Genomic DNA, 22,282 nt, shown 5'->3' with positions numbered 1-22,282 from the left:
ATGCACTCAACATACCAGTTTAAAAAAATTAAAATTTAAAAATTAAAAGTTGCGCAAGTTGGCAAGTTGGCATTTATAGAGATTATTGAACAGTAAAGCATGAAAAACAACTGGGCCAAGTTGTATACAAAATAAAAATCACTCATCATTTCCAGAAGGCACTTACCTTTGACACTGTGTTTGCCCTTTGGCAGCTTGGTTATATGGGAAGCATTTTTCAATTCAAACCTATCAAACAGAGAGGAGGATCATTTAGGATACAATATTTCACAAAATTAAAAAATTGCCTCCTCCTTTATGAATATTTTGTTTTCAGTAAAACTAAAGGACTTGTTGCTTTAGAATAAGATATTTCAATACAAATTCCTATAGCTTCTCATCTGCGGTGAGACACAGAAAAAACATTTTTGTTTAGAATAAATATATTTTCAAATCTAAATTGATACTACATGCTATCACTGTAAGAAGGTATCACTCACATGTTTCCAAGAGCAACTTCTCCCAGCAAGAGTAGGCCAACAGGATCCACTTGAGAGGTGTGACAATAGTTGGCACTTTTGGACACCATATCTGCGAAGTAGATACCTTTGCCAAACATATAGCCAGTCTAAAAAAAGTTTAAAAAAATATGCTAAGCTTCCCAAAAGTTATCTGATTAGGAAGTCCAATGGGGATTGCAACTCCCTGTCTAGAGAAAATTTTAGCTCTAAGTATATGCCTATTATATAAAACAACAAAAAGAAACATTTCCCCCTGATCTCTGGATGTGTTTTCCCCCCTTGGGAAGAAATGGTTGTTTGATACATTTTTATAATGGAGAGCAAGATATATTTACCCTTTCAGATTAAAACAGACAGCAATTCTGTATTTTATTTATTTTCACCTTTAGTTCTGGGTTTGCATCTTAATATTCTAGTTTAAATAAACTGTATTTCTACTATGTATGATTAGACTGAATAAAATAATTTGTCAGAAGTTATTCTCTAATTGCTCAGAGGTGGCGAGTTGACCTTTACACTGTCTGCAATTCTACAAAAATGATTAATCATTTTTACAATGATTAATCTAGATGTATGGAACAACATGTAGAATTGTGATAAGTGTAATTTCCCTCCTTCATTGTCCTTCATTGAGAGAATTGTCCTTCATTGAGAGAATTGAATAAACTCAAGCTAACTGAAATGGAAATCCCATCCCCAAAACTGCAAGATTATTAGGATAGAACATATTGTAAGTTCTTCTAAGAATCATATGCCTCAGATTGCTGAATTTTAACTCCCAGCAACTCTTATGCCATTGGTAACTGAAGCTGCTGGAAGCTGAGAGTTCGGCATCTGGAATGTCACTAATTGCATTAGAAAATTAGCGTATTACAAACCACTGGGGCTTCAGGTGGAGCTATTCGGAGACCCTGTGATAAGATACCAGCAAAATTGGTAGTGCGAGAACCATGCCAGAGCAACTGGCGATTGTGTAAGTCCCGGAATGGTTCATAACGTTGATATTCTCCTTCACGTTCAATTTTGAAAATCTGGAAGAGATGGAGAAAAAGATATGATGACTGATAAAGCAGAGTATACTGAAAAATAATTCAATATGTAGAAAACTACTCTGAATTCTTAGGTACTGTATATTCTTTCATTTTTGTAAAGCTAGTTCCTCAGAAGTCTCATAGTAACATAAACTATGCATCAAACTTAAATCTAGATACTTCATTTAATTAAATGAATGAATACCTTCTATTGAAAAAGCAATGTACTGAATGCCATATTAAAACTGATTCAAAAATATACTTAGGAGTGTTTAGGGATGCAAATGTGACATTTCCCTGTAGCTCTTTAAAGCAGCTGTGTTTCTTTTTCTAGATGGATTATCCTATAAAAAGATAGATAGCTTACAAAAGCTATATTCATGACTTGTGTGCTCTAAAGCAGCCTTTTAGAACAGAATTTGAAATATCTACAAGAAAATCTAGCCATTTTTCTAAAACAGCTTAAAACCAGGTTAGTTTTGAAGGCTTTGAATATAATATACAAAAAAATCTGACTATAAGTAAAGAAGTTGTTGCTTATTGAACTTTCTAAAAATCAGAGGTACCAGAAAGAACTTTTAAGGATGTAATCATCCTTGTCAAATTTCATTTCTTCACTTTTGTCCATCACTATTTTAGAATCGATTTTTGTGAAGACAGACGTAGATACTACATTGGCAATCTGTAACTGGATTTCTCCACACAATTCTCTTAAATTAGGCATGCCATACTTACTTATACAGTCTGCCCAACTTGTATCACCTTCTGTAGGCAGCCATTTTAATAAGATAAATATGTTGAGAAATCTAACAATACATCAATCACCTATTCCCTCCTGGATTTTTATGAGTGTACAAACAGAGCATGCCCTTTCCACTTCTTGCAATTGCATCCTATAATGTATGAGATTGCCAGTGAAGGTTATTTGGAAGCCGCTGCTGGTATTCTGAGCACAATTCAAAATCCTAACCACTATTTTTAAAGTCCTACATGGCTTGGTCACTAGGATTCTTGCTTCAAATGGAAAAAAAATCTATCTACTGCAGGTATCTGAAGATAAGGCATTGTAACACTGTTCAAGCACACGTGAATATACATCTCCTGTAGGTGCGGGGGCAGTAGGCTGTTGGAACTGCTTTATATGGAAGTTGAGGAAAGGCATATCTATGTCTACATCAGGGCAATTAGGACGGCGAAAAGAACTTATAGTGCCACCTTGATTGCCTCTGCTGAGTCGCGCCCAGCCGCCCTGTTTAGGATAACCCGTTCCCTCCTAAATAGGAGGGATACGGGGGATCCCCTGCAGGGTAGGGCTGAGGATTACATCCAGTTTCTAGCGGACAAAGTTGCTCGGTTTCGGTCGGACTTGGACTCCGATTCCGCAGATCCAGCCAAGGCACAAGAGGATAATCTGGTAGACCATCGCTGGGTTGAGTTTCAGGATGTTGCCCCTGAGGATGTGGACAAGGCCATGAGAGCTGTGAGTGCCTCCACATGTGTACTGGACCCATGCACTTCCTGGCTGGTTGCTAACAGCAGGGAGGTGACACGGGGCTGGATCCAGGCGGTTGTTACCGCCTCCCTTCGGGAGGGAGTCTTTCCCCCCCGCACTTAAAGCGGCGGTGGTGAGACCCCTCCTGAAGAAACCATCTTTGGATCCAGCCTTTCTTAACAATTATCGTCCAGTCTCCAACCTCCCCTTTGTGGGGAAGGTTGTTGAGAAGGTGGTGGCCTTTCAGCTCCAACGGTCCTTGGAGGAAGCTAGTTATCTTGACCCATTCCAGTCCGGCTTCAGGCCTGGCTACAGCACAGAAACCGCTTTGGTCGCATTGACCGATGACCTCTGGAGAGCCAGGGACAGAGGCTACGCCTCCATCCTGGTTCTCCTTGACCTCTCAGCGGCTTTCGATACCATCGACCATGGTATCCTTCTTCGATGACTGCGGGAGGTGGGGGTGGGAGGCACTGTTTTGCGGTGGTTCTCCTCTTACCTCTCGGACAGGTCGCAGTCGGTGTTAGTTGGGGGGCAGAGATCGACCCCTAGGCCCCTAACATATGGGGTGCCGCAGGGTTCGGTCTTGTCCCCCCTACTTTTCAACATCTACATGAAACCGCTGGGCGAGATCATTCGGCGGCACGGGATAAAATACCACCAGTATGCGGACGATACTCAGTTGTATCTGTCCGCCCCGTGCCAACTCAATGAAGCGGTGGATGTGATGAACCAGGGCCTTGAAGCTGTTAGGGACTGGATGAGGGCTAACAAACTCGTGCTCAACCCAGATAAGACCAAGTGGCTGTTGTGTTTCCCTCCCACTAATTCGGCAAGTATTCCATCTCTCAGGCTGGGGGGTCAAACACTACTCCCCTCAGACAGGGTCCGCAACTTGGGAGTCCTCCTGGACCCACAGCTGACTTTTGAACACCATTTGTCAGCTGTGATCAGGGGGGCATTTGCCCAGGTTCGCCTGGTGCACCAGTTGCGCCCCTACCTGAACCGGGAGGCTCTCACAACAGTCACTCGTGCCCTTGTGACCTCTAGGCTGGAGTACTGCAATGTGCTCTACATGGGGCTGCCCTTGAAGAGTATTCGGCGACTTCAGCTAGTCCAGAATGGGGCCACGCGAGCGATTGTGGGTGCACCTTGCTTCACCCACATAACACCTATCCTCCGCGAGCTGCACTGGCTACCTGTCAATCTCCGGGTACGCTTCAAGGTGCTACTTGTCACCCATAAAGCCCTTCATGGTAGTGGATCTGGGTACTTGAGAGACCGCCTACTGCCAATCACCTCCACTCGACCTATTAGATCCCATAGATTAGGCCTCCTCCGAGTCCCGTCTGCCGGTCAATGTCGACTGGCAACCACGCGGAGGAGAGCCTTCTCTGTGGCAGCTCCGACCCTATGGAACGATCTCCCCGTGGAGATTCACACCCTCACCACCCTCCAGACCTTCCGCACAGCCCTCAAAATCTGGCTATCCCGTCAGGCCTGGGGCTAAAGACTGTAATCCACCCGAATGGTATGAATGTTGTGTTTTTAATGACGTATTGTCCTACGTGTTAAATGTTTGTTCCCCCCCCTTTTTTCGAGTTGTAAGCCGCCCTGAGTCCCCTCAGGGAAAAGGGCGGCATATAAATAAACTTCTCAATCTAAATCTCAATGTGATACACATGCAATTTGTGTTTTTCCAAATGCAAAGTTTTGCATTAATACACAAAAACCTCTTGGCTTATGGAACGAAAAACAGGAGGGACAAAGACCATCACCCACTATAGCGTTACACATACTACATTATCCTTAGCCAAAATATCAGGGTGGCCTCTACAACCATCCTTTATTGACTAAGCACAAATTATTCTGCTGTGTTGTACTTCCAATGGTTTAGAATTAAGATAGTAAGCTCTAATGAAATATCCAAATTGATCATGTTTCAGTACTTCAAAACATGATTTTAAGTTTTGCTTAATGTGGGTGCCGATTAGAGTATCATCATATAATATTTGCATGTATTGTATGTAGCTATATAGCATGGATATTCATTTCATGACTTTCCATGCTCACAAGCCTAAGATTTTTTTTTGGGGGGGGGGGGGGGGGCTCAGAATATCTTCTCCATAAACATTTTGTATTAACTCCAAGATACAAGACTACATAAGATTATAGTTAACAGAAGTGAGGTAATCATGAGCCATGATTAGAGTTTCACAAAAATATTATTTAGCAACTAAATACACCAGCAACACATTCAGGAAAGACAAGTTAAATATAGACCAATTCCTTAAAATACCATGCCGCAACCATGAACTTACCTCCACAACTTTCAAACCATATGCATTGTGGGTACTTGCATGGGTGTTCTTAACATATTGTTTTATAATCTTGGCTTCTTCTGAATCTTTATCTACTACCTGTCGGGAAGTTGAGAAAAAAAATCACTGTTGTAAATGTAATAATGTAAAAAGAGGAACCTGTAAATGTATTTGGTCATTAAAATGATGTACACAATCTACTTCCGCAATCCTGATCTAGAAAACCTGAATGTTATTTTTTTAAAAGCATCATATGAGAAGCTGCTGAAGATTGTACCTGCTTTGCCAATTGTTCTTGCAGGGTGAGACAGCAGAAGAACTTACCAACTGAAGCCGACAAGGATTCCTTGGGCTAAAAGAAATACTGCCCTGAGGCAGAAGTATTGCTAAAGGGATCACTATATTGGTGATAGAGGTGTTAAGGAGATGAGGTAATTATGGGGAATACTTAGACCTGGGAACGAAGACTATAAGGGTAAGAGGCAGGAGGGAGATATGATGAGAAGCTGAATATGGGAGAAGGGAGACTCTTTAAGCTTCCTTCCTTTTACGTTGTTATCTAGCCAAGTCTGGGTGATAGCAAAAGTACAACCTCCAACCTAAAAGTCTTGTTTTGACAAGACAGTTGTTGCAAAACCTCAAAGACTAAATTAAAATTAGTATCTGAAGATAATAATAATGTTCTTATGGCATTTTTTAAATTTATTAAAAAAGAGGGCTTTAATAATCCAGATTTTAAGATTTATCAATTAACTTACACTTTAAAACCTATGAATTTTAAGTAACTTTCAAAAGCGTTTCCAGCCATAATTTTAAAGTTATTTGTCCCCTTCTGATTATTTGTCTGTTTGGTATTTTGGCAGTTGCTATTTTTACTTTAAGGCTGTATGTTTGGGTTACATTGGAAGAGAAGCTCATACTTGATCCTTGAGAAAATGACACCGGGGGACAATCCTTTCTTGAGAATGGTACCTAAACCTTTTTAGAGGCTCATGAACAACAAAACCCAAAACCTTTGATGAGCTTTTGCTCAATCACTCTTCTTAAGTATCTGTGGTACTGCAGGAACAATTTGAACTCATTACAATGGCTGATGGCAATTTATTCAATTTGCACACCTTCTATTTACATAATTTTGGACCAATTTTGTTAGCAGTATTCTTAAACTGTTGCTATATTTGAAAAGATAACAATGGATTATTTTTACAGAGAACTGAAGATTATTATATATTTATCAATCACATTTATAGACCAAGCATTTCCAAAAGACAATTTCTAATTTACAACCTAATTATTAAGACCAATATTGGTAATGTGCAAGAAAATATTATATTTTATATGGGTTGATGATACATGTCCATTGTCCGCTATGAATGAATTTCATATTAAGTTAAAGAAAAGATTGATCAGTAATTTGTGTGTGGCCAAGTTGAATGCCGAAAATGAGTCATTATATTTTTTTAAAAAATCTGGGCATTCCATCATATACATAATTAATGTTATGCATGTATTTCCCTGTTTTGTTTTTCTTGTTTTTATGTTTTAGAGCCTTTTCCTTTTCTTCTACATTAAAAATAACAGAAAAGAAAATAACCAAATGTATATGAGCTTCTAGACATGAAAACTTTTTTAAATTGTTGAAATTGTTGTAGATAAGAATTTATCACTGAAGTACCAAAATGTACATCTTATATCTACTCATTTAAATTAACCTTGGAAAGTTAGAAAAATATAGTGTCAAAAGAGAATAACACACATCTCTGCCATTTTTACCTGGATACTGGTTTTGAGCTTCTCGTAGTTCACATCTATTGGATCTTTATCCCCATCCTGACTGCCACTTCTTAGAAGGCTATAAGCGACCTCTATGTCAAGCAGATTATCCAGCATTTCCACTTTAGTCTTGATAAATGAAAGATGCAATTGTTCATAACAATACATGCATTGCACAGTGTTTATTATCTTAAGAGACTGCTTCAGATTCTCCAATTGCTATTTTCCGAAAAGTAGCATTACCTCTTCTGATAAAAATGAAAATTCCCCCATTTTTTGTCTTACACTTTATGTAAGGAACCAAAAGATGATGGATTTGATTCCTTTAAATACCCCCAATACCACCTCCTTTCAAGTATGAATCACTCCTATAATATAGTATTTAATTAAACTGAAAATGATTGGCCACAGGTTTACCTAATAAACATTATAGGTGAGGCATACCCTGAACCTGAACCTCCTGCCCATGTCCAACAGTGTATTAATCATTCAAAGTAGATTAGAAAGTTGACTATTGGGCTGACGTAACTGTCTTAAAATTACATTTTTAAAAATATGATTTATATTATTTCTGTGTTCAAGTATGAGAGTTAAATGCAGAGTACCTTAATGTAGTCAAGGTTGTTTAGAAGTGGAGGCTTCTTCATTCCAAAGTCATGGGGAATGAGGGTGTAGAAGCGATTGGAGAGATCTAATATCTGTGAATCGGTGCCACCATCAGAAACTGCCTACATGGAGAGAAAAAGAAATAAAACTATAAGAATCTTCGGCAGCAACAAATGCATGTATTTGAGTTACTTCCCTCAGTAAAAAGTTAGTTTAAATAAACTTTAGTTAAGGAAGCATTTTGAAATATTTGTGTAAGTTTTCCCAGTGTGATGCCTTCCCAACCATCATCAGTAACAAAGCGACTGAAATATGATATCATGGGATGGCAGGAGGTGAGAATCCAGGATGTTAAATGTTAAGCAAAAGCAAACATTGCATATGCTATTTTTACACATTCAGTTCAGGAAAGACTGGTCTACATGTAATTTCATGACAGATTTCTCCTTCCTTCCTTCCTTCCTATCCATCCATCCATTTTCTATATCTGCTAGATGGCTTACAATTCTAAAATTATAAAACAACTGAAATAATTTAAAAACAATAAAAACATCCACAAAAAAAAGTACAAAACAGCAGCTGTGATGATTAATCACCTAATAGTAAAGCCAAGTAAAGTGGCCCTTAATGTATTCCAAAGCCCAGGTCCAGTTACATATCCAACAGGTTTGGGACATTCTAATGTCTGGGAGGAGAATATTTCATAAGGTACAGATTATAGCAGTTAAAGCCTGCCCTATAGTTCCTGCCAGTTGACACTCTTTGACTGACGGGATCTGCAGCATGGCCAATCTGCTGGATCAAATTGGGATGGCTAGAAACTCTCGGAAAAAGACGCCCCCTCAGGTAATCAGTAAGGCTTTAAGGTGACCTTTAAATTTTTCTATATTAGAAAATGCTGCAACAAATAGCCCACTTAACTGTGGTTCCGAATTGCACATTCTCTTTGACCCGTTTACTCAGAAGGCGCAAAATTTTGTCTAGTTTTTTTGGAATGGATAGATATATGTATTTTAAAAACCTGTTGACATCACCTTAACAAGAGTTCTTATACTAAGATTTAATTTTATATTGATGTGATCTCCTCTCATATATTATCACTTCTCTTTCTTGTAGTATAGTTACTTTAGTTGTGGGATTGCTATTATATTCTCTCTCTCTTATTTAGTCAGAGCATAGCTTTCTACGAATAATTAAAAATACTATTGAATGATAATTTAAAATGTAGAGATTGAACAGTTTTATAAGTACATCAATAAAACTCTTCCTGAGCATTACTATTACCAAGGTGGCGCAGTGGTTAAATGCAGCACTGCAGGCTACTTCAGCTTACTGCAGTTCAGCAGTTCGGCTGTTCAAATCTCACCAGGCTCAAGGTTGACTCAGCCTTCCATCCTTCCGAGGTAGGTAAAATGAGGACCCGGATTGTTGTTGGGGGCAATATGCTGACTCTGTAAACCGCTTAGAGAGGGCTGAAAGCCCTATGAAACGGTATATAAGTCTAACTTGCTATTTTTCCTAAACCTTTAATTATCCTGCTTCTCTCTTTTTCCTCTTTTCCTTGTCCAATTCTCTCTTACTTAGCTTGCCAGCTGTGTATCTTTTAAAGACATGCCCATATGCTCCTGTACTTGCTTTCCACTAAAACAAAAATCTTCCAATTTCATTAAAGGGATTGTAGAAAAAGGCTGCCAAAATGATTAACAGTTTAGAGTGGTTCTTGTATAAGGACTGAACAGTTGAGATCTAAAATCAGGCATATTTTTAAGTTAAGGACAGAAGAATGATCCCTCCATTTTATATATGAAAATAGATGTGAAGAGACTCAGAAGTGACAAAAGCCACCAAGAGTCATTTGGTTGAATTGGACAGCTACAGAATTTGAATGAACGAATAGAATACTTCTTTACAAAATTCATAGTTAAATTCTGGAGTTTGTTGCTACCAAGTAGGCAAGGATTATCAGTTAGGAAACTTTAAAAGGGAGCTACCTACATTTGTTGATAGTTACTATTCTTGAAGATTTCAAACTACTTCTGGAATCAAAGGAATATTGCTTTAAATAGCTGGAAAATGAATTTTTCTTTTTACTTACCTGCTGAACTTCATTCAGAATGGAATATGCGCTCTGGATCTGCCTCTCACTTAACTTTCCCAAAGGCATCTTCTGGAGATCAATCTAAGAAGAAAATAAATGGTTCCAATTAAAGTAGAATTTTATTATGGGAAAATAATGGAAACTGGCTGCAAAAGAAGATATAGAAGAAATAGCAAAAAAAAAAATATATTAACTCAAAGAATAGAAATACAAAGAGCATATAGGAAGCAACTTTATTCTAGTCAATCAATTTGTTTGAAAGGATTTAGCTTAATATACCTGTTACTTTTTGGTCTGCCCAATTAAATACAGTTAAGTACTATAAAAGATTTTTTAAATAGAGATAAATGATCTATGTGCACCTATTTCCAGATTATGTCTTCACATTTTGGGAAACAGGTTAAAAAATATACATTAAGACGCAACTTTTTTCTACCAAAGAAAAATCACCCTGATATTCTTGAAAGATAAAGAATGCCTATTCCCATTAAACTGTATTCGTGCCATTATCATTCTGAGAATATCAAACTAATAACACCAAGTAGTTAAGCAAAGGATGAATAATAACCTCAAACTCCACCATGGCTTTCTTCATACTTTCTACATCGAAAATCATCTTAATAAGATCTTGGACAGCCTTAGGAAGCTTTGACTTGGTTCCTGCACTCACTGTCAGTTTCTTGACTGCTTCTTCATCCTATTGATAGAGGGTTGGGAGTTGAATGGAACGAACTTGTGTTAAAGCAACATACATGCACAAATTAAGCTACTTTGCTTCTTTAGCGAAGAACAGAGAATACATGAAGTTCTCAATTGATCTTCGAAAGTTATTGCTACCCATACTTACTAGAATTTTCAGAAAATCTGAACATTTTATATCCACAGCTGCAAGGAAACAATAAAATGGCCACAAAGTTGTTTGCATCCCCCTCCTCTTGTCCTCAAAGAAATAAATTGATTTCTAACTGTAGAGATTCCAGTACTTAGAAAATACCAACTCTGATTAATTGGGATGATAATGTGGCATTGTCCATTAGCTAGTCCTTTGCTGCTGTTTGAGAGGCTCTAGTTCAAAGATAGGCAATCTGTCATGCTGTCAGTTTTGGATGACTTTAAGCAATGCCAGCTAGCATGGCCAAGAGGATTGAAGGAATGATCATTTAAAAATATCTGAAGGACCTAGATGACAGAACATTTTTGCTTTTAAAAATAAGTGAAGGTTATAATCTGAGGGCCAATCTTTTAACAAATTACTGATACAGCTCTTCAGCAAATGCACATTACAAGGTTATGAAAAGTAAGATTAAACGCTACATAAGGTTGTCATGCATTCATTCCCCTTATCAAAGTCACATGTTTTGGTGAAAGGTGGTGCCTCTTTAGAGGTAAACTCTTTCATATGCAAGAATTGAGGCTAGTAAACAAGGGGTTATGAGTTCAAGTCCTGCCTTAGCCATGAAACCAAGCTGGTTGATCTTGGGCCAGTCTCTCTTAGCTCACCTCACTTCACCAGATTGTTGTTGTGGGGAAAATACAAGAAGGAAGGTGCTTTAGATATATTTGTCACCTCGAATTATTTGTGAAAACAACAAAGGCAGGATATGATATAAAACTCCAGTTTGGAACATAGAATAATAGGGTTGGAAGGACCTTGGAAGTCTTCTAGTCCCTCCCTCCCAGGATACTTTATACTACTCTAGACAAAGGGCAGTCCAGTCTTTTCTTGAAAATGCCCAATGCTAGAACACCCATAACATCTGGAGGCAAGCCGTTCCACTGATTAATGGTCAGGAGTTACTTAATTTACTTAAGCAACGTCTGATACATGATGAATTTAAGCTAAGTTGGTCTCAGTCAAACTATGTTTTGATTTCACACCAACCCTAAATATAACCCTATAATATACAAATTAATAGCAATAGCAGTTAGACTTATATACCGCTTCATAGGGCTTTCAGCCTTCTCTAAGCAGTTTACAGAGTCAGCATATTGCCCCCACAGTCTGGGTCCTCATTTCACCCACCTCGGAAGGATGGAAGGCTGAGTCAACCTTGAGCCGGTAAGATTTGAACCGCCGAACTGCAGATAGCAGTCAGCTGAAGTGGCCTGCATTACTGCACTCTAACCACTGTGCCACCTCGGCTCATAATCAATGAATGAATGGAGCTAGCAAGTGTTTACTATAGCGAAGTCTTTGCCTCACACTAAAGTTTTTCCTGGTTACTCCAAAGCATGTTATTATATGAAATCTTGACAAAGCAGACCATCTTTTTGAAAAGGATCACATTACCTGCCCATAGTCTATCTCCAAAGGGTAGAATTTTTTGGGATATTTGGTGAAGTTTTTGGAATGCCAGGAATTGCCTGTTTTCTCTTCATACAGATCTAGGAAATGGTCAATGGCTTCTTCTTTAGAAGGCATCTTCTCTAGCTTGTTACTTCCAATTGATGTGCCAACACGTCCCCATGAGCGAAAAACCCAGTACCTAAAGATAAAAGTAAATGAAAGAAAAATATGAAATAATCTAGCAAGCTGTTCTGAAAAGAAGATATAAAGCCTAGCTCTTTGCAGTATACATAATTGTATTCATTGTTACAGAAATTGATAATAAAAATGCAAAACAGAGAGAAGGATGACTGTCAGTTCAATATTAGCATTGAACAGCCTCCTGTGCTGCATTTAGTAACAGTATGCTTAGGAAACAAGGATAAGTGGTAGGAAAGCTTTGCCTAAATGCTAATTCAAAGTTAATCTACGAAAAAGGGATTTATATACACAGGGAACACTCCCGCAGGACATTAACTAATTTAGCATCATTTAAACATTGATTCCCCTTTACACATATTCAGTAGGTTGAGCATAAGCAAATCTGAGTTTAAAAAATACAGTGGGATCATTCATATATATATATATATATGTGTGTGTGTGTGTGTGTGTGTGTGTGTGTGTGTGTGTTTTTATAAAAAAAAATCTAATAGATACCTTTCACCCTGGCTTCGCTGATAAACGGATAAGAGCCTGTGGCCTGATGGCTAAGATCTCTGCCTAGTGTGCCTAGTATGCCATACAGCCCAGGTTCAAATCCCAGTAAGGGTATGGCTAGCTGATGAGAGCTAAATAGCTTGAAATAGATCTATACTAGTCTCCCTTTATTTATTTATCAGCACAAATAAAAAAAACACAAATATAACAAAGGCAACAGTAAAAATATTGGGTTTCTGTCGTGATGAACTCTTGTGACGAGCCGAAGGACAGATGATGGAAGCAGTTAGCTTCCTCCCATAATTGGGGCTTACCAGGGGTTGTAAAAATCTAATATATATATATATATAAAAAACAAAACATTACCTTTTTTATAGGACAAAAATTGCTTGAAGAATATAAGTGTGAACCTACTCTAATGCAGCTGGAAATAAATATGCAATTGTGCTGAGATTTGGACAGCATCTACTAGGTGAAAATTAGTATAGTCCAATGGATCACGTTGCTGAGAAGCATATCTAAGCTTGGGGGGACCACGGTCATGATTACTGACAAGAGTAAATATAGAAGTAAACAGACATGGAATTTCTGCTGTACTGGATCTCTCTTGATGGCTTTTATGCCATCAACTACAATAACTGTTGATACTAGATACTAGGCTGGTATTAAACTAGATAGTTAAAAGTTGCCTACTTCTCTGCAACTAAGTTCTTTTATCAGACTATTATAAAAAATAGAAAACTTAACATGAATGAATGAATTCACAGTAATAATTAAGAAACTCTTTTGGGATGGCTGATTATGTCATGAGAAATCTTTGACTATCTCTGCTTTTCCTATAAATCCATAAGATTTATCCACCCACCCACCCCAAATTACATAAACTTGGGAGACACTTTTAAAGTAACAGTATTTCTTTTAGATATAAATTCTCAGCTTTTGAACTTATATATGTGGACTTGAATAAAAGAGAAACAAGCGAAACTATACACACACACACACGCTAATAGAAATTAGGCATTTTCTGCTTCTATTAAGATACATTTAAGTTGGCTGCAATTTTCTTAATTTTATTCCATTTAAGTTGCATGCTTTTTAACTTGTGGGGAGTGTTAACTTTGGAATTCCACGTGAGGGATGAATGGGAGGCAAAATCAATAAATAAAATAAAGCTGTATTTAGCTTCCCTCTGCTTGTTTCTCATCTATAGTTGTGTAAACATATTATGGATAAAACTGTTGTATATATTTGCATTGTATTTCATGAAGATCTAGACCTCTATATAATTGAGTTTTAACTAAGGCTAAATTAAAAAACAAACAGAACTAAGTTCAACTGAAGTCATTCCCAGAAAACTGCAACTGAAGATTGGTTTTATGTAGGGGTACAAATTGTTTTAGTTTTGGATTCTTATCACCTGTTTAAGAGCAAGAGCAAGAATCAAACAATTCTTATGAAAAACAAACGCAACAGCATCAGCTTTTATTACCCAAGCCACACTAAGGAAAATTTGCAATGTCTAGAAAAGACATTTACTGTCTAGAAAAGGAGAATTCTCACCTGGTCTCTCTATCATCCTCCAGCATTTGAAGTTTGTAATAAGAATTTGTTCCTTGGACAATATCAACTAGACCCAAAGTGGCACTGAATATTTTCCCGCTTTTTTCAAAAACATGCGCAGAATCTTCCAGACCTATTTACATATATAACAAATGTTAATTCTTCCTATTCGGAAACATTTTATTTTATTCATTTTATTAAATTGAGCATAAAATTTGAAAAGTTGGAGTTTTGATTTCTTATCCACAACGATGATTCAAAAGAGAATTGTAACCCCATAACTGATTTATGGCAAATCATGTTGCTTCTTTCAGACTTCTAGTGCTGGATACCAAAATCACAATTTATTTTACTAAGCATCCATACTCAGAAAGTCCTATCCTGAATAACTAATATATAAAAGCCTTGTTCCAGTTCCCAGAGTGCCAACTTCCTTGTTTTGTGCTAGGAAATATCACATAAAAGATGCTAGTACAAGGGTGTCCAAACTTGGGAACTTTTAAGACTTGTGGACTTCAACTCCCAGAATTCCCCGGCCAGCCATGCTGGCTGGGGAATCTGGAAGTTGAACTCTACAAGTCTTAAACGTTCCTAAGTTTGGACACACCTGTGCTAGGTAAAAAACCAAAAATCTTACTATTGTTGTTTATCTGATCATAAAGTACAATTACACGTACATAGGATAAATAGGGGTATCAACAGGACAGAGGCATTCATATCATCCATGCATTAGAAAAACTAGAAAAGCAGACGCAGTAAATGAAAGCAAGGATATAAGAACATTCCCTGGCTGCCCAACTTACTGATATGGGAAAAAGGAGGTAGAATTATTTTTATGAAAATAAAAATACCTGAGTCAGGATCGACAGCAGCCCCTCCTTTAACTGTCAACTTCATTTTCTTCTCAGACTTACTTGTTCCTAGATAATGACAGGAAACAAAGTAGTAATTTCTTTTTCTCTGGGTAGAAAGAAATCATCCATCAATTTAAAAAGTATAATTAGGTAATTATAAAAATGATCCTTACATTTTGCAGGAACTAATGCAAACTGATCATTTGCTGAGTTACTCTGTCAATTGTATGGCAATCTCTATATTTCTAATAACTTGGTAAATAATGTTATTTAGCATTTGAACAATATGTTTAAATTGCCTTTTGGATTATTTTTAAGCTTTGCAGGGCTTTAATACTTTTAAGAGTTTTTTACTGAATATTTTTTGTTTTAAGTTATTTTAACATTGTTTTAATTTTTACATGATTATATTTGCCTTTGGGGATATTTTAACAAATGAAAAAGCAGGACAACATGTAGAAGTAAAAACAGTAACAATGATTCTCAATAAAATGTGTAAAGTTAATTGTAATCCCTCCCAGTTCAGACTACAGTTTAGAATATTAGAATTAAACACAGTGCAGATTATAAATCTTATAAATCAAAAGAACCATTTGGGTTTTGTTTAATCCCTGATAAATCCAATCACCTACCTTGCCCTCAGATAATTCTTTTGCAGCAATTTTTAGACCCTAATCCAAACAGTTAGGTACTTAAAAATCTTATTTGATACAGAGAAGGCATATTTCTTGCATACATGTGGTTTTGTCAATGGCATCTTTATGTTTTCCTGAGATTACAAGGGAAAAATTCTAAAAAACGTACGTTCTTCAACTAAATATGAAAAATAGAACTATGGGCTTCTGTTTGTAACAAAATTAGAATACAACAATTGTTTATAGACAATCCTATTTAATGACAGCGATTGGGATTACAATTCCTATCACTAAGTAATGTGCAAAGTTATGTGACCATTTCACTTAGCAATGGCAATTCTGGCAGTACCAACTAATGTTGTTAAGTGAAGATCTCACACGACTGTGACCCCTGGCTTCCTGCTGACTTCCTCATTGACTTTGCTTGTGGAAAGCAGGCAGGGAGGGAGCAAAACATGATCATGTGACTCCAGGGGATGGATAGAAATGCTCAATGCTATCATAAGTTTAAACCATCCCTGAACAAGCAGTTATTAATCAAGGACCACCTTATTTGCAAAGGAAGAAAACAAAAAATGAGGATTCAGATATTTCCTCGAATTTGGAAAATGGATCTCATATTTTAGCATTCATGTTATACTGCCATGGCATAAAAGTTCTTAGCGATACATAACCTTCCAGTTTAAGGCTTAAGTCAGCCTACTCTATCCAGGAAAGTTTTCCCTTGAAGTATAGCTGCCTTCTTGCTAAAAGTTGCAGATGACATAGTTCAATATAATAGGGTTGCCAAGACAGAGAATGCTATCTCAGCAATAAGGTAACTGCAAATAAATGGCTTTAACAACAACTAAGTTTCAGCCAAGTTCTAAGGAATCTGAAGTACAGAATACTAAGCATTTCTAGAACAGATCTTTCAGCTTGCATATTTGTGCCAGAAGCAACATACAGAATCTACTATGCAGACACTCAGTTAATTGAGACTATTGCATATCAAGATCTTATCAAGCTAGAGAACTAAAGTAAGCCTCCTCTATTCAGCATCCCATGTTCCAGTTGGCAAGTTGAAAGAATTCATTTTTCCTGATCTTTGAGGGAGTGGAAGGGCACACTATAATGGGTAGGGGATTTCCTTATCTAAACAATGGATGGTTCCTTCCTGTTGCCTGCTAAAAGCTGCTTCACTTATTTCTTCTTAGAAGTCCAACAGCAAGGGCAAAACAAAGGAACCTGTAATATGAAGTAGAGGATGGAAAGGCCATTCCTATGATCATCACATGTGGCAGCTTTTCTAATCCCCCCCCCCAAAAAATATGTACATTTCAGTCTTGAATGACCTCTGTTTAGGACAAATCCTGAAAAGGCTATTAAGGATCCTATTCTAAAGGTTAACCAATGTTCTTAGTAAAAAAAATGGCAGCCTGAGGTGAAAATAACAACTACTATTTTGGCTTTTACCTTGCTCTTCCTTGTTCTTCCCAGAATTTTTCATGTTTGGGTGTCCACTGGATTTTCCACTTACAGACACTTCTTTGAGTTCCTGCTTTACTTCTGCACCCCAGGGAGACACCGCATGTAGTGATCGAAGCTCCTGAAAACCCTTGCTGGAGCTTTTTATATCCTGGAGGAAGTCCTCCGACACCACACATAAGTGGGCTTTCTTTACTTCTTCCATTTTTTTGCTCATTTTGTCAACTTCCTCTGTAAGATTTACATTTGAGAGAGGGGGGGGGGGGAGAGAAGAAATAGAAAAGGCAAGGCACAATATGTTACCCTACTTTAGCTGAAACAGCAGAAGACACTAATTTTCAGGGTACAGGAACTTATAGCTATCTGTCTATATTCATGCCAGAACAGAGGTGAAATTCAGCAGGTTCTGGGCAGTTTTGGAGAACCAGTAGTGGAAATTTTGAGTAGTTTGGAGAACCGGTAAATACCACCTCTGACTGGCCCCACTTCCCGAGTCCCAGCTGATCAGGAGGAAATGGGGATTTTGCATGACCATACATTATATTAAGTATCATTTCAGAGCTTCTAATGCTATAATATCTTCAGAATTCTATTAAATCCTATGTTCTGGTAGTAAATGTATTAGTTATGTATCCATAAAAATATCATCAATATTTCAAGCATTCAGACCTATGGGAGCAAATGCACAAAATCCTTACTAAATTAAAACTGGCATACATTGTGAAATTTGAAGATAGGTTTAAAACTAGGTAAGAGTAGACTAGATTTCCCAGAAAATGATGCAGTTGGATGGTAGCACTCACTGAACACCTACAAAGTGTATAAAAAAGTACTCTGTTTCATGTTTATTTCCTCAATTTTTAAAAGAGAAATGTAAGTGTGTTGTGATGCAAGCTGGCATTCACTGAACAGCTTTTTCTCATGCATGAAATCAACATCTTTTCTGTCAACTACAGAGATCCCCTTAATCTCTCCTCTTTCTAAAAACTTAAGTTTTGTAGTTTCACAGTTCAAGATACTATCCTTTAATGCTTTCTGCTGACTCCTCAAAGTTCCAAAAGGATTTCTGTATTTCCTTTGTTCTTATTAATATCAAATTATATTCATATTAATACCAAAGGGACTACCATCTTGCTACACTACAGCAAGAAGGTAGGTTGAAGGGAGGCATTTTCAGAGACCTCCAATCTTTCGCTCCACACACACACCCTTGGACTACTAAACAGTGTTACAATTGAGAAGTAAAGAAGCAGTAAACTAACAAAAATGAAGTAAAAGCAAAATGATTTTTTGCTAAACCAAAATGGTTAAAAAGATTATTAGTAACATTTATATGGAAATGTTTGATAAAAAATAGACATAGAAGCAAACTAAGATATTACTTAATTGTATAAAAAAAAGCATACATAATCAGATTATATTTAAGACAGCTGAATACTCTGAGTTCCTTGCATTAGCTGCTAAATTTAATACAATCTCCTCTCCTCTTTTAGGCCTCTGTTTAATGTAACACTCTTGCTATTGAGAATGTCCCTGTTGACAGTATTACCATCTACTCACTTTGAGAGCTGATGCACAAGTCAGCTTTATTCACAGTCGCTGTCACCTTTCCCCCAAGTTCTTCAATGGCAGATTTAATTTCATCCTTGGTCTTCGACAATTTCCCAAGGACTACCATATTCATGTTGTTTAATGGTTTATCTGGTCAAGTGAAATCACAAAGCTATGAATATACTATTCAAAGAAAGAAGGAAATGTGAAGATATAAGACTTTACACTTTTACTGCACATATTATCCTGACTTTTTAATATGTCCCTTGCAAATCTTAGGATGTTAAATTCTTGAGCCAGTGTTATTTTTTCCATTGCAGAATAGTTATGCTCAGAGATATTTTTTTTATTCATGACTATCACAATGCAATTTAAATACATGTTTATGCATAATAGATGGGATTTCATTCATGTTTGATGGGAAGCTGGGGGTGGGGGAGAAAAAATGTTCAATGCCTTCCTTCAAGAGAAAATGAGTATTTCAGTTATTATGCTATAATAAGCAGCAGCTGACAATGTCAGAAAAAGCCTCCCATTCTCTCCCAACAGAATCTGCCATTCATGCAATTGCCAAGCACCAACTTTATTTAGTATGACACCCATGTCTCTGGTATGACAGACAGCTTCTCATTGCAGCTTCCCATTTTTTCTTATCCAGAGCAAGAATGCCACTGCATCATTTTCTGACTTTCTTCTTTTATTTCCCTCCACCTTGCTCAGGATCCTTTTGATTTATTCCAGCTTGCTTTCTTCACTAGAGTGAACTGGCTCCATGCCTATATCTTTCCTTTCCTGAGAACGTTATCCTAGCTCTAGCATTCCTACATACCTCAGCTACCCCTGACGTTTCAACACATCAAATGTTTTTTGTGGAACAGGGTGGGAGGAATAGATAAGTCTCTACTGAGAACTAGTTAAAGCATAGAAAATGGATTGGCTTGTTCCTCCAAAGTCCTTTGTATCAGAGTTACAGAAAAATATGCAATAGTAAAAATGCTTATAGCTAAACTGAATAAACAGCTAATTCAATATTTCAAAGGGTTAAAAGTACAAAAGTGGGGAAAATCAAACATAGATCATGCAAGTTGTTCTTATTTCAAATTGCTTCCCCCAAACTGTTACCTTCAACAAAATTTCAGATTACAAATCCCACCATTCCCGGTCTATCTAAAGATCTAAAGACTTTATAGAACAACCAACCTGTTACTTGCCATCTGTGGAGAACACTAAGAAATAATTTCATGTATGAAGTGTTTGTTTGAAAGTACAATTCTATTAAAATTATATTGTGGATCAAAAACTTGCTATTGTAGAAAAGGCAGTAAACTTCTTAGTGTTTAAAAGATTTTGGAGAATATATCTGGAAATTAATAGGTAATACCTAGGACATATTTATAATATGTCAAGTGTTCTTATAGTTTTTTAAAATGTTTTAAAAGAGTTGTTAATGATAACGGATTTAAGTATTATTTCTTTTAGCTTTGTTGTATGCTGCACAAAGTCACTTGTTTGTGAGATAGGGAGCTCTATAATAAAATAAAGAGAAGTATATTTAGCATATTATACAAAAGTATGTATAGTGTAGTGTAGTACAACATAGCACAGCATAGTACAGTTAAGAATCATAGGACAATTTGTTCTGAAAAGATAAAGAAAATAATATTATAATTGAGTTCATTCTAATGATAAATACAATTTTTCAGTAGGTACTTTTCCCCCCTGTGGAAATAACATTTTATGAAAGCTAACATTTCATGTTTTTAATCAAAACAGTTTCCCACAATGACCTCCAGTTAATATACCTGCTGGTGCAGCCGAATTTCCTGTAATAGGATCAGAACCTGCTGAAGGAGGTACAGAATTTGTAGAAGCAGCCTCTGGCAAGAATGCTCTATCTTGTTTTTTAAATTTGAATTTCTTTAGGTAAGGGATCTCTCGTAATTTCTGTTGTGCAGAAGGATGAGGAAAAAAATAATTTTAAAACAGTAATAAAAAAAGAACTCTCATAAATGAATGCAATGGAAAAAATAGGCAAATATATTCAGATAAGGTTTAATGTTCACTGTTCCCAAAACTCTCTTCATATCAGAGTGGGCAAACGATAAATAGCAATTTACAATATCTGAATAATTTCAAATACATCACTAGATTCCCCATAACTTAAAATTTCAACTAAAACTCTAAAAAAAAAAAAGTAACAATAACCTTGCCTTATAATAAACATCTCTCCACAGAAGAAACTAGATTGCGACAATGCAAATCACAGTGATTTGCAGTTGTGAGGGAAGGAGCCCTCTCTTCAACCTCTTTTCTAGAAAAATGTTGCATTTACATTTATAGTAGTGGAAGGTGGTACTGAATCAACTTAAAAATGATCCAGTAGACTCAAAGTGTAAGTGATTTTTTTCTTAAAAAGTAGCTGGGAAGAACTAATTGCCCCAATTCCCCAGTTCTGCTGGTAATTAAAACAATAAACATTTAAGTGGGGTGAGATGATCCAAACTATATCCATCCTTTGGTTTCAATATCCTGAAGCTATGTTGTTGTATCAAATGGTTGTGCCTAATAAGTTGTACTTTTATTCTTTTATAATTAGTAATAAAACGTATACATATTAATTATATTAGGGATAGATAATAATTGGGCTCCAGTCATTCTAAACTAAAACACTCAGTAGCACCAGCAGCTCAGTAGCACCAGCTGCCTCTTTTACATAAGTGAAAAGGAGGCCATACATAACTACTCTTCCCATTTGTTTGTCCATTTCACTATTTAGTACTATCTCCCTAGTTGGAGGATCTCTAAATTGAGGGCAGGTAACTTTTTACCAATTAAGGATTGCACTTAAAAACAGTACTTTACTTTCCCAGCCTGAGGCATATATTTTGTCTTTTATTTTAGGGAGGGGGGAGGCGGCACAAGTTTAAAAAAAACATGTCCCAAATCATGAAGCAACCTGGGGATAGTAGGAGGGTTGTAAAATGGCAGCTGGGAATGCTAAGCTGCAGTCTAATACATCCGTAGGGCACTGGTTTTGGGAAAGTTGTGGCTTCCATAGGTATTAACAATATGCTTCTCAAATCTTTCATTTTAAATCTGACATCTATTATAGTGATACCAATTGTGTATTAAATCACAAACCAAATAAGGCCTGTAAACCAATTAAGCACTACTGCATAGTACGCTTCATAGTACACTGACAGTTCCCCACCAGTATCACTGTCTGGCTTTATCCCCTATCAATGCTGTTCAACCAACAGCTTCTTGGCTACAGTTCAGAGGCAAATCATTTTATTTTTTCATCAAAATCGAGCCATGGTAGGCTCATCATATCAGGCTCAGGCTTAGCAAGCCGTGTTTTTTTTGTCGACAATGGAAGGCAACCTTGGATGATAGATATGCACTTCCTTG

At 36.9% G+C, this 22,282-nt stretch overlaps 1 protein-coding gene across 1 annotated transcript in view; it reads right to left on the bottom strand.

The window, feature by feature from the left end:
• The window catches only part of PARP1 (poly(ADP-ribose) polymerase 1), a 48,791-nt gene that overhangs the window by 6,128 nt on the left and 20,381 nt on the right, over window positions 1-22,282 (bottom strand). Inside the window, exons 8-21 of the mRNA XM_032216345.1 lie at window positions 20,674-20,815; window positions 18,881-19,021; window positions 17,309-17,551; window positions 15,216-15,284; window positions 14,365-14,497; window positions 12,112-12,307; window positions 10,390-10,518; window positions 9,819-9,902; window positions 7,723-7,845; window positions 7,118-7,246; window positions 5,345-5,443; window positions 1,379-1,531; window positions 480-607; window positions 167-228 (exon numbers count right to left, since the gene is read on the bottom strand). Coding sequence (XP_032072236.1) covers window positions 167-228; window positions 480-607; window positions 1,379-1,531; window positions 5,345-5,443; window positions 7,118-7,246; window positions 7,723-7,845; window positions 9,819-9,902; window positions 10,390-10,518; window positions 12,112-12,307; window positions 14,365-14,497; window positions 15,216-15,284; window positions 17,309-17,551; window positions 18,881-19,021; window positions 20,674-20,815 — 1,831 coding nt within the window. The remainder of the gene's footprint in view (window positions 1-166; window positions 229-479; window positions 608-1,378; window positions 1,532-5,344; window positions 5,444-7,117; window positions 7,247-7,722; window positions 7,846-9,818; window positions 9,903-10,389; window positions 10,519-12,111; window positions 12,308-14,364; window positions 14,498-15,215; window positions 15,285-17,308; window positions 17,552-18,880; window positions 19,022-20,673; window positions 20,816-22,282) is intronic.

Source organism: Thamnophis elegans, chromosome 4 (genome assembly GCF_009769535.1).
Source record: "Thamnophis elegans isolate rThaEle1 chromosome 4, rThaEle1.pri, whole genome shotgun sequence".
Lineage (NCBI taxonomy): Eukaryota > Metazoa > Chordata > Lepidosauria > Squamata > Colubridae > Thamnophis > Thamnophis elegans.
This window is presented reverse-complemented; position numbering and strand designations above follow the sequence as displayed.